The 13,185-nt window shown below is 40.8% G+C and overlaps 2 protein-coding genes across 5 annotated transcripts in view; both read right to left on the minus strand.

The window, feature by feature from the left end:
• spata1 (spermatogenesis associated 1) overlaps positions 1–12,943 on the minus strand; it is a 16,366-nt gene extending 3,423 nt beyond the window's left edge. Inside the window, exons 1-9 of one of the 3 annotated variants that reach the window (XM_021599958.2) lie at positions 12,447–12,943; positions 12,127–12,233; positions 11,761–11,878; positions 11,595–11,648; positions 10,963–11,326; positions 10,626–10,752; positions 10,422–10,473; positions 10,070–10,172; positions 9,850–9,975 (exon numbers count right to left, since the gene is read on the minus strand). In XM_021599958.2, coding sequence (XP_021455633.1) covers positions 9,850–9,975; positions 10,070–10,172; positions 10,422–10,473; positions 10,626–10,752; positions 10,963–11,326; positions 11,595–11,648; positions 11,761–11,878; positions 12,127–12,233; positions 12,447–12,506 — 1,111 coding nt within the window. In that variant the 5' untranslated portion in view covers positions 12,507–12,943. The remainder of the gene's footprint in view (positions 1–9,849; positions 9,976–10,069; positions 10,173–10,421; positions 10,474–10,625; positions 10,753–10,962; positions 11,327–11,594; positions 11,649–11,760; positions 11,879–12,126; positions 12,234–12,446) is intronic. The other 2 variants (XM_021599956.2, XM_021599955.2) reach the window with 2 other exon arrangements.
• On the minus strand, positions 1,291–7,727 carry LOC118964417. 2 transcript variants are annotated; one of them, XM_036975479.1, is made up of 2 exons: positions 7,469–7,727; positions 1,291–7,426 (listed from the first exon to the last, which is right to left on the minus strand). In XM_036975479.1, exon 2 carries the CDS (start codon positions 7,414–7,416, stop codon positions 6,073–6,075), a length of 1,344 nt encoding a protein of 447 aa, XP_036831374.1. In that variant the 5' UTR covers positions 7,417–7,426; positions 7,469–7,727; the 3' UTR covers positions 1,291–6,072. The 2 variants fall into 2 exon arrangements, 1 of the variants encoding a protein (XP_036831374.1); XR_005051449.1 differs by having other exon boundaries at positions 7,081–7,144.
• Positions 12,944–13,185: the final 242 nt, after the last annotated feature.

Below are 13,185 nucleotides of genomic sequence, written 5' to 3' on the forward strand. Positions count from 1 at the left end.
AGTAGTTGACTCAAAAAGACAATAGTTGAACAGTTTTGAACAAATACATTTCTAGAGAGATTTCGTAGTATATATTTTTTTCACTTTTACTTGCTTAGCTAGCATCGAATGCAGCTAGCTAGATTAGCCTACTCAAACACCTGGCTCAAACAGAGAGGGATGATATGTTAGCTAGCTGGCTGTCCAACACTGGAACTCTTCCAAGTCAAGGTAAGCTTTTGGTTTTATTAATTTATTGCGGCCTGTGGGTGTAACTACTAAACTGCTTGCTGCTGACTACACTGTACTGCATGTTTGTAGCAGGTTTACTAATGCGTTAATTCTTGTAGCTATGTTGACTATGACATGACAACAATGTAGGGACTGTGTGTAGTGGTTAGCGGTCATGACATGAAGGTTTGGCTTGGAAAGGTTTTTTCACCTGGTCACAGACAGCTGATGTGTTGTGTACTGGAGTCCACATGCGAAGGGAAAAGGTGAGAGGAGGAGAGTGCATAGTAGATAGACAACGAGCTGTTTGTATGTGGCTGCTATCAAATCAAATCAAATCAAATTTATTTTATATAGCCCTTCGTACATCAGCTGATATCTCAAAGTGCTGTACAGAAACCCAGCCTAAAACCCCAAACAGCAAGCAATGCAGGTGAAGAAGCACGGTGGCTAGGAAAAACTCCCTAGAAATGAAAGTGAACTGTGTTTGCGTCTAATCAGGGGTGTATTCATTGTGCCGATTCTGTTGAAAAACATTTCTTAAACGGAATGAAAAGGCGATAAACATACCTGAATTTGTCCAATAGAAACTCTTTTGCAACTGTTGGACTAATGATTACACCCTAGATCAGCTAGATGCAGGCAAAAGTGTGCAAGGCGGCATTGAATATGTCCCTGTCTGTCACCTTGACTACTCAATTCTCTCGACCTGCGCACCTACGTTGTAAACTTTCATTCATAGGCTAGATTGTAGCAACCTCACGATGGGTACAGGGAAATTAGAGTATCATGTAGTAGCCTAAACCTATATTTATACATTGAGCTGGGTGAATGGAATATGAATGACAGTCATGCAATATGCTGTAATAGTAATAAAGCCATGTTCATAAAAAAAAGATCATCCTCCCTCATGTTAAACTGCACTGACCACCACTGGTGAAGACAATTAGTATGCAGATGAGCTTCCCTGAGATGGTTGCTGACAGTTTGTGCAGAAATTCTTCAGTTGTGTGAACCCACAGTTTCATCAGCTGTCTGGGTGGCATGTCTCAGACCATCCCGCCGCTGAAGAAGCCGGATGTGGAGGTCCTGGGCTGGCGTGGTTTGTGGTTGTGAGGCCGGTTGGACGTACTGCCAAATTCTCTAAAACAACGTAGGTAGGTGGCTTATGGTAGAGAAATTAACATGAAATTCTCTGGCAACAGTTTTGGTGGACTTAGGTATTCAACATACTACTTCTTATTATTATGCATGCTACACCTTTTACACCGTTTAAGATAGAAACGCCATTCCAAATTCAAAACGTGTGTAACGGTCTAACTTTTTTAATCAAGATTCTAAAGCTCCCCATTGTGACATAATCACTTCCAACGGCCATTCTCGAAGTGAAATCATGCAGCTTTTGACCCAAATCAGCTAATTATTCCACTTTGCAACAACTTAGACAAAGTTAAAGTGTTCCCGTCTTCATCTACTTCTCTGCTGCTCAAATATGGCATTATGGACAAAAAATACTATTCTGAGAAAGTTACAGCAAGTTAAGTAACTTCAAAAAATATTCAAAGGTATTAAATCTTCCTCTATTTCTCTGCTTGTCAAATCCCATCGCCTGTCTCTTTCTAGCCACAGCTCTCTGTGTTATTGAGATTCCAAAACTGAGCTTTTGCTAGGATACTCAGACACAGAGAGGGCAAAAATTATGAGGAGAGTGAAGTGTGACCACAATTACTGACCACAACCACACAAATATTGGCCACATATTGACCAAAACAACTCACCACAACCACAACGACTCAACCACATTACTACTGACCAACGCTACTGACCACAACTTTTGCCCAAATCTACTGATTATGGAAATAAAAAAATATTTGAAAAATATTTGAATAATATAATCAATGTACAACTTCTTTTCACAACCTCAAACGTTTAGAGCTTCAAGCCCCACAACTTTACAATGATTTCACAATTTGAATCACCACCACAACTACTGAACCACATAACTACTGACCCCAAATTCTGACCTCAACCGCACTACTTCTAACCACATCTAGTGACCTCAACCACACAACTGCTTACCACCTCTAGTGACCACAACCACATAACTGCTTACCACATCTAGTGACCACAACCACACAACTTTTGACCACAACCACACAACTATCGAGCACAGCCACACAACTTCTGACCAAACATCTACAGTATCTACTGACCATATTCTCATAATTTATAACCACAACCACACAACTACAGACCACAACTATTGAACCACTATTGACTACTACTACTGACCACAAATTCTGACCAAATCTACTGACTATCGATGGGAATTTAAAATGATTTCACAATTTGAATAATAAATAATAATAATACAAATTTGAGGTATGTCTCAATTGAGTTGCTTGTATACAACTTTTTGATATCTGTTATACTTTTTACATTACTCACTTTCTTGTCCTCTTTTTCTCCTCCATCCTCTTTCATTGGATTTCTCAAGATTCTAAGGCTCCCCATTGTGACATCCCTTCCAACTGCCATTCTCTGTAAGTGAAATCAGTTAACTTTTGACCCAAATTAGCTAATAATTCCACTTTGCAACAACTTAGGAACACTAACTTTTTGTCTATCTTCGTCTACTAATCTGCTATTCATATCTGTTTGCGGAATCAAAGTATAGCTGTTTTTGTAACTCCATTACCATGTGTTCTTCCAACTTTTCCCAAACAACTGCCATTTGGATCAGTAACACAACAAGGTACATAAACATGTTATTTAATTCTCTGTGTGTCAAATCTGCATTCAGATTCGAAATTGTGCGTGCCAATCTGTAACTAGAGCCGTTTTAGTAACACATAGCCAGTCTCTTTCTAGCTGCTGTAAATCGTGTCATAACCTAGCAGATTCATTATTTTCCAAACAACCACCGTTTTGACCACTAACCCAAAGAGTTAGACACAAATATTTTGTAGTGAAATCTTCCCCTACTTCTCTGCTTGTCCAATCCAAAAACAGTTTATAAATCGTGTGTACCAACCTCTAGATAGAGCAATTTTATTAACCCATCGCCAATCTCTGTGTCATTATTGAGATTCCAAAACGGAACCATTGCTAGGATACTCACTGACACTGAGGGCCAAAATTATGAGAAGAGTGACCACAACTTTTGACCACAACCCCACTCCTTTTGGCCACTACCCCATAACTTCTGACCACATCCAGTATCCTCAACCACACAATTATATCCCACAATCTAGTGAACCCAACCACACAACTTCTGACTGCAACCACACAACTGCTTACCACATCTAGTGACCACAACCATACAATTACATACCACAACCACACAACTTCTGACAACACATCTAACCACTGACCATATCCACACAACTACAGAACCACATAACTAGTGACCACTACTACTGACCACAACTTCTGACTATCGATGCGAATAGTACAACTTTTCACTTTGAACACTATCACAAAAAACTTTTAGGAAGCCCCACAACTTTACTTGTTAAGTTACCACCTAGTTCTTTGTCTTTAGCACGCTACTCCTACATCGTTTAAGCTAGAAACGCCGTTCAAACTTTAAAACTTACGGAATGGTCTCACTGGAGTTGCTTGGATAGAACTTTTTAATACCCTTTCTACTTTTTTAAAAATATTTTACATTTTGTCAGTTTTGTCCTCTGTCCACTTGTATGGGATATCCTCAAGATTTTTAGGCTCCCCATTGTGACATCATCCTTTCCAACTGCCATTCTCTGTAAATTCAGTAACATAAATCAGCTACTTTGCAACAACTTAGACAAAAAGTTACACCTTTGTCTACTTCTGCTATTCATATCTGGCGTTTGAACAAAAAAAATCTACATTTTCTGTAACTTTGTAAACAACTGCTGTTTTGATCACTAAAGAAAACAGATTAAACAAAAATATTCCAAGGTATGAAATCTTCCCCTACTTCTCTGCTTGTCAAAACTGAAAACGAATTAGCATCTACCAATCTCTAGATAGAGCTGCTTTACTAACCCATTAACTGCTCTCTTTCTAGCTGCAGTAAGCCATGTCAGAAGCTAGCAGATTAATTATTTATCAACAATTGCTGCAAATTGCAATAAAAGTACGTAACGTTTTAAAGTTTACTTTCCGTGTTGGTCGAAAATACTATCATCAATCTAGCAAAGGCGTTTTGTGGGTCAGAGTGCAGTATTTAGTTCATATTAAAGCACAACTTTACTGTATTTTAGCATGTTTCTCACACTTTAACTAAAAGGCAACAGTGTTGTCAAGGCTACTGTTGCCTAGGAATCATTTACTCACTGGAATGAATGTCTTCTTAACTCTTCAAATTCCCATGATTTGTCAATTTGTTTCAGACCAAAGAGCTGACGTTAAGATTAAGAATACTTTCCCGGTCTGGACGACCTGGAATGATAAAGAGAAGATTTCTAATGCTTACTAGCTTTGTCCTCCTTTTCCCGGATCATGCTAAGTGCTCTAAATAACTTAACTGGCTAGTTTGCCTATAGAAAAGAGAAGAGAAGGCTGGGCTGTACCCCTCTAACTAGATAGAGTGGATTAGGAATATCTTCTACCCAATAAAAAGTTACAGCTGTTTGTCAGAGTTTAGAGTGACAAAAAGTTGCCAGTTCACGTCTACTAACAGGTCTCTGGGTCATCAATGAGCAGCCTAAACGGAGCCATTGCTATGGGATACTCAGACATAGAGGGCAAAAATTATGACGAGGGTGAAGGAAGTGACCACAATTACTGACCACAACTAGGGCTGTGGCAGTAATTATCTTTTTTCAGATGGTGATTGTCAAGCAAATAGCTGCCGGTCTCATGGTAATTGACCATTAACAAACACATTTAGCATCTCCTGGCTTCCTCGCATAGCCTACAAGCCACTTATGCAGACCTTTGGAACATCTACATTTTAATAAGTCTAATAAATCCATGTAATAGAGCCCACACCATTACAATAAATTGGTTATTTATTTTAGACCGGTCTAAAGAATGATATGAAGAAAATGTAGTCTAGAAGAAGAGAATAGAATACTCTGAGTTGGCTATACAACCACACAACTTCTGACTACAACCACACAACTTCTGACTACAACCACACAACTTCTGACTAAAACCACACAACTTCTGACTACAACCACACAACTACTGGCAACAACCACACTACTTCTGACTACAACCACACTAGTACTGATTACAACCACATTAGTACTGACCACAACTACACTACTGTTGACCACAACCACATGACTTCTGACCATAACCGCACAGCTACTGATCTCAACCACTCAACTGCTGACAAACTTCTGACCACAGCCACACAACTTCTGACCACATCTAGTGACCACAACCACACAGTTACTGCCAACAACCACACAACGTCTGACCAGAGCCACACAACTTCTGATCACATCTAGTGACCACAACCACACAGTTACTGCCAACAACCACACAACGTCTGACCACAATCGCACAACTTCTGAACACATGTAGTGACAACAACCACACAGTTACTGACAACAACCACACAACGTCTGACCACAGCCACACAACTTCTGACCACATCCACACATCGTCTGACCACAGCCACAAAACGTCTGACCACATCTAGTGACAACAACCACAGTTACTGACAACAACCACACAACGTCTGACCACAACCACACAACTGCTTACCACAATTATTGACCACGACCAAACTGCTGACCACAACCACACGATTGCTGACCACAACCACACTACTACTGAACACAACCACACAAATCTTGACCACATATATTGAACACAACCACACTATTAACAACAACCACACAACTTCTCACAACAACCACACTACTGCTGACCACATCTAGTGAACACAACCACAACACTACTGACACATCTATTGAACACAACCACACAACTACTGGCACACCTTCTGACCACAACCACACAACTACTGACCTCAACCACACACCTTCTGACAACAACCACACAACTACTGACACATCTAGTGAACACAACCACACAACTACTGACACATCTAGTGAACACAACCGCACAACTTCTGACCACAACCACATAACTACTGACCTCAGCCACACACCTTCTGACCACAACCACACAACTACTGACATATCTAGTGAACACAACCACACCACTACTGACACATCTATTGAACACAACCACACAACTTCTGACCACAACCACATAACTGCTGACCTCAGCCACACACCTTCTGACCACAACCACACCACTACTGACACATCTATTGAACACAACCACACAACTACTGACACATCTAGTAAACACAACCACACCACTACTAACACATCTATTGAACATAACCACACAACTTCTGACCACAACCACCCAACTACTGACACATCTAGTGAACACAACCACACCACTACTGACACATCTATTGAACACAACCACACAATTTCTGACCACAACCACACAACTACTGACCTCAGCCACACACCTTCTGACCACAACCACACAACTACTGACACATCTAGTGAACACAACCACACCACTACTGACACATCTATTGAACACAACCACACAACTTCTGACCACAACCACATAACTACTGACCTCAGCCACACACCTTCTGACCACCACCACACCACTACTGACACATCTATTGAACACAACCACACAACTACTGACACATCTAGTGAACACAACCACACAACTACTGACGCATCTAGTGAACACAACTATACCACTACTGACACATCCATTGAACACAACCACACAACTACTGAGACATCTAGTGAATACAACCACACAACTACTGACAGATCTATTGAACACAACCACACAACTTCTGACCACAACCACACAACTACTGACCTTAACCACACACCTGACCACAACCACACCACTACTGACACATATATTGAACATAACCACACAACTTCTGACCACAACCACCCAACTACTGACACATCTAGTGAACACAACCACACCACTACTGACACATCTATTGAACACAACCACACAATTTCTGACCACAACCACACAACTACTGACCTCAGCCACACACCTTCTGACCACAACCACACAACAACTGACACATCTAGTGAACACAACCACACCACTACTGACACATCTATTGAACACAACCACACAACTACTGACACATCTAGTGAACACAACCACACCACTACTGACGCATCTATTGAACATAACCACACAACTTCTGACCACAACCACACAACTACTGACCTCAACCACACACCTTCTGACCACAACCACCCAACTACTGACACATCTAGTGAACACAACCACACCACTACTGACACATCTATTGAACACAACCGCACAACTACTGACCACAACCACACAACTACTGACACATCTAGTGAACACAACTATACCACTACTGACACATCCATTGAACACAACCACACAACTACTGAGACATCTAGTGAATACAACCACACAACTACTGACAGATCTATTGAACACAACCACACAACTTCTGACCACAACCACACAACAACTGACCTTAACCACACACCTGACCACAACCACACCACTACTGACACATGTATTGAACACAACCACACACCTTCTGACCACAACCACACAACTACTGACACAACTAGTGAACACAACCACACCACTACTGACACATCTATTGAACACAACTTCTGACCACAACCACACAAATACTGACCTCAACCACACACCTTCTGACCACAACTACACAACTACTGACCTTAACCACACACCTTCTGACCACAACCACACAACTACTGACATCTAGTGAACACAACTACACCACTACTGACACATCTATTGAACACAACTTCTGACCACAACCACACAACTACTGACCTCAACCACACACCTTCTGACCACAACTACACAACTACTGACCACAACCACACTACTACTGACCTCAACCACACAACTACTGACCACAACCACACAACTACTGACTACAACCACGCAACTTCTGACCACTAACCACACAACTACTGACCACAACCACACAACCGCTTACCACATTTTTATTTATATTTATTTAACATTTATTTAACCAGGTAGGCTAGTTGAGAACAAGTTCTCATTTGCAACTGCGACCTGGCCAAGATAAAGCGTAGCAATTCGACACATACAACAACACAGAGTTACACATGGAATAAACAAAACATACAGTCAATAATACAGTAGAACAAAAGAAAACAAAACGTCTATATACAGTGAGTGCAAATGAGGTAAGTTAAGGAAATAAATAGGCCATGGTGGCAAAGTAATTACAATATAGCAATTAAACGCTGGAATGGTAGATCGGCAGAAGATGAATGTGCAGGTAGAGATACTGGGGTGCAAAGGAGCAAAATAAATAAATAAATACCAGTATGGGGATGAGGTAGGTAGATAGATGGGCTGTTTACAGATGGGCTATGTACAGGTGCAGTGATCTGTAAGCTGCTCTGACAGCTGGTGCTTAAAGCTAGTGAGGGAGATGTGAGTCTCCAGCTTCAGATATTTTTGCAATTTGTTCCAGTCATGGGCAGCAAAGAACTGGAAGGAAAGATGACCAAAGGAGGAATTGGCTTTGGGGGTGACCAGTGAGATATACCTGCTGGAGCGAGTGCTACGAGTGGGTGCTGCTATGGTGACCAGTGAGCTGAGATAAGGCGGGGCTTTACCTAGCAGAGACTTGTAGATAACCTGTAGCCAGTGGATTTGGCGACGAGTATGAAGCGAGGGCCAACCAACGAGAGCGTACAGGTCGCAATGGTGGGTAGTGTATGGGGCTTTGATGACAAAACGGATGGCACTGTGATAGACCGCATCCAGTTTGTTGAGTAGAGTGTTGGAGGCTATTTTATAGATGACATCACCGAAGTCGAGGATCGGTAGGATGGTCAATTTTACGAGGGTATGTTTGGCAGCATGAGTGAAGGATGCTTTGTTGCGATATAGGAAGCCGATTCTAGATTTAATTTTGGATTGGAGATGCTTAATGTGAGTCTGAAAGGAGAGTTCACAGTCTAACCAGACACCCAGGTATTTGTAGTTGTCCACGTATTCTAAGTCAGAGCCGCTCAGAGTAGTGATGCTGGACAGGCGAGCAGGTGCGGGCAGTGATCAATTGAATAGCATGCATTTAGTTTTACTTGTGTTTAAGAGCAGTTGGAGGCCATGGAAGGAGAGTTGTATGGCACTGGTGACACACAACCACACAACTACTGACCACTACTACTGACCAAATCTACTGACCAGTAGTGACTATCTGTGGGAATTTAAAATGATTTCACTATTCAAATAATATAATCAAAGTACAACTTTTTAAACTTTCACTACCACAACAATACTTTCAAAGAGCATTAGCAAGCCTCACAACTTTACATGTAAAGTTTCAATCTAGTTATTATTATTATGACCATGACAATTATGCATCACAATAGTATTGTCTATGTTTGTAGGGCAGGTCAGTAACTTATTTTGCTGTGCTCTGTCGCACAGATTATTTTATAGTTAAACAAGCTAGTTGGTATTTAATCTGGATCATAATGAGATGCTAATATATTAGAAGGGGGTCATGTGTGCTTTTGTCATATCCTGAAACGAGGGTGCAAAAGAACTAGTCCAGACATACACCACCTTGATTTCGACGATGTCTGTTCTGGGCCAGCAAGTCTTTTCCTTTTCTCAGTAACTCTTGTCTTGTCTGTTCTAGTTGCTTTCTCTCCTCTTTTGCCATCTTAATTTCCTCTATCAGTTCATCTCCTGAGGGAAGGAAGAAACAAACCATGTCATTTGCGTCTTACATTTCAGCAACAACAATATGGATGACTGAAACATAACAGAAATGCCTGCTTACTACTTGATAGGAAGACCGAGGCAGCCATTTTACGAGTGCCCAGGGTTGGGGCGGGGGGTGGAGAGGCGTACTGTGTAGGCATAGTTACTGGGTGTTCAGGGACCTACATGAAAATAAATTATTGGTAAAACATAATTAAAACATTTTGTTGAAGCAAATTGATTTCGGTGTGCATGCCAAGAAAATAGTTTAAGTACTCCTCGCTGCTTCTCTAGACCTATTTCCTTGACTTAGACCCCCTTTTTAATTCAAACCCACCTGCTGGCTATGACATAAAAACATGGTAATTGTAACTGATTTTGGCATAATGTCATTTCAGTAAGTATGTAAGCAGCACGCAAGCATATCTTACCTCATTTTGTTTATTCCTGATATACTTCAGTGTCTGTGCATCTTTAGATTTCCTAAACATCCAAAGAGAGAAAAAAAAATGTGGGTTTACTAATTTTATATGACTCATCTAGAAATTCGGTGCCTGTAACCAGGGTTTAAATAGCTCTGATGGTGGTAGAGCTCTTCCTCTCTGTTATGGCAAAAGTGTTCCTCTGTGTGTTACCTGTGTGGGGTGGGAGAAAACACAGAATCCTGATCTTCCAGTGACTCTGGAACCCCCGAATCGCTGGCTCGGTTTCTCTTGAAATGCTGTTTCTTCTTAGCAGGTGCCACCTTCCCCACAACTGATTCTGTCAAAATGAATTGAACGTAAATGGTTGTAACAACATCTCTGTCTGTTACAACAAGTACAAGGTTGACTTGCTTTTCAGAAATGTCAGTTTAAAGTACACTCCAAAATGTACGTTTTTCAGACAATTTCATACCAGACTCAGAGCACTTTTCAGCAAAAAAAAAAAAAAAGAATGGATTTTGTAGTGACCTATCCCTTTAACGGTCACCTTTAGCCTCTATGACACACTGGGGTGGCCCCTGGGCTTGGGCCTTCCACAGGAGGAGGTCATCCTCAGCGCACCCAGACTGCTGAGAGGAGAGAAGGTCCTCCTCGTTCTCCTCTGTGGAGCAATAGCTCTCCTCTTCCTTCGCCTCCTCATCGGGGCTGGGGTAGGAAGGGGGCTGTGGCTGGAGACCCTGGGGGATCTGAGGGAATTTAAAAGGCTCTTTTGTCCCTGTTGGCATTCCTTGCACTCTGGCAGTGTAGTAAATCTGGGGGTCTGTGGAGTGGGTGTTGGGGGTGAGGGACTGTGAACAGACAGTGTTGTCGCTCTCCACCCTGGGCAACAGGTACAGCTCTGGCTGAGGGGCCTGGAGAGTAGGAGAAGACCATGACATAAGGACAAGGCATGCAACAAACTTATTATAAATAGATTTCTTTTTTTCACTTAAAAAAATATTATACTATCTACAGTGCCTTCAGAAAGTATTCATACCCCTTGACCTATTCTACATTTTGCCATTATGGGGTATTGTGTGTAAATTGAGGTTGTAACACAACAAATAAGTCAAGAGGTATGAATACTTTCTGAAGGCACAATATAAAACATATTTTAACATTTAAGAGTAATGTGCATACATATGGAGGGGCAAAATACTTCACTTTCAAATCCCTTTCTTGTTTGGCTTTGACCTATTAAAAAAAATACAAATGCAATGGGACAATGAATCACCTTATGCCAGTTTACCAAATAAAACACAAGCGATAAGCAACTGTGTCCCTGAACCAGGCCCGCTATACTCACCAATGCCAAGCTTCGGCCCACACATTTTAAAAAGGAAAGCTTGTCAATATCTCTCTCAGCTCCGAGGAGAATGCCAAGCTCACTCCTGAGAGTTCTGAGAGATATATCAGGATACACCCTGGCATGAAAACAACAATTTACAGTGAAGAGGCACTATGTTCAAAAACATTTTCACATCAAAGAAATATGGGTGAAGAGGACAACCATCAAAGTATCTTGTTGACTGTTTAATCTGCAGTTTTCTTTGCCTCTTCTGTACATATTTTCTATTATGAATATTCCTACAGATTGTAGGCTATACTGGTCTCATTATTTGCAGTAACCATATACCACTTCTGAATAGAAAACATTTAATAAATATCTCACCTGATGAATCCAGCAGATATGAAGCTCTTTATGGCTTCAATCGGCACTCTATTCAGTTTTAAGTTCCACTGTTCATTTGGTACAAACAGCACATGGAGCTCAACAAACTAACAAGAAAGCAATCGAAATTAATACGCAATTGGAGCTTCTTACACTTTGCCCTAACAGGGATTGGTTTTCCAAAAAAGCAAAGTTCACCAAGAAAGAGGATATAAAGATTATTGCGGTAGACATATGGTGATAATCTTTTGTCTTGAGTACATAAAATGTAAAAAAAAAAAAAAATCACGACATAATAGTGCAATGTATAGCCTACATACCTTTCTACTTGTTAGTCGTCTCTCATCAGGATATCTAATAGACTTGCACGAGGATTCCATCTTCAACAAGCCTCACCTATTCTAAGAAATAATCTGTTTGACGAAGGCATCAAGTTTTTCCATGATAAATGCTGTTATTTTCACAGAATAAGAAGTAGGATACGGGCTGGTTTCTTTCTTCTCATAAAAGCTTGTGGATGTGTTGCGCTTTGCTTGTCCAGGGTGCGGAGTGGAGGAGTGGACTGCTAAGTAACAATCTCTTGTGAAGTCAAACAGAGCCAATCGAAGCAATATGGATGGCACAAACGGTTGTTGCTCCGCTGCTGATGCAAGACACCAAAAATAAACGTTAAAACATTACCCGCTATAAGGTGGAGATTGTAATAGCTTCATTGTTGAATAGCGGTGGCATTTGAGAATAGCATTTTGGAAAATGTGTATTTGTGTACATCTTTTAAGAGTTTCATTCTAAAACACTACAATGCTTTCATAAAGTATTCACACCCCATGACTTTCCAAAATGTTGTGTTACAGCCTGGATTAAAAAAATATTAAATATACATTATTTGTCACTGACCTACATATAATATGCCATGTTTTTTATACATGTTTATAAATGAATTGAAAATGAAAAGCTGAAATGTCTTGAGTCAATACATATTCAACCCCTTTGTTATGGCACACCTAAATAAGTTCCGGAGTAGGAATTTGCTTAACAAGTAACATAAGTTGCATGGAC

This window comes from Oncorhynchus mykiss, chromosome 4, assembly GCF_013265735.2.
Source record: "Oncorhynchus mykiss isolate Arlee chromosome 4, USDA_OmykA_1.1, whole genome shotgun sequence".
Lineage (NCBI taxonomy): Eukaryota > Metazoa > Chordata > Actinopteri > Salmoniformes > Salmonidae > Oncorhynchus > Oncorhynchus mykiss.

What these genes read in the sequence shown, in the direction of transcription:
- LOC118964417 (XM_036975479.1), bottom strand. Translation starts at nt 7,416, where the DNA reads ATGTTCAATAGATGCGTCAGTAGTGGTGTGGTTGTGTTCACTAGATGT.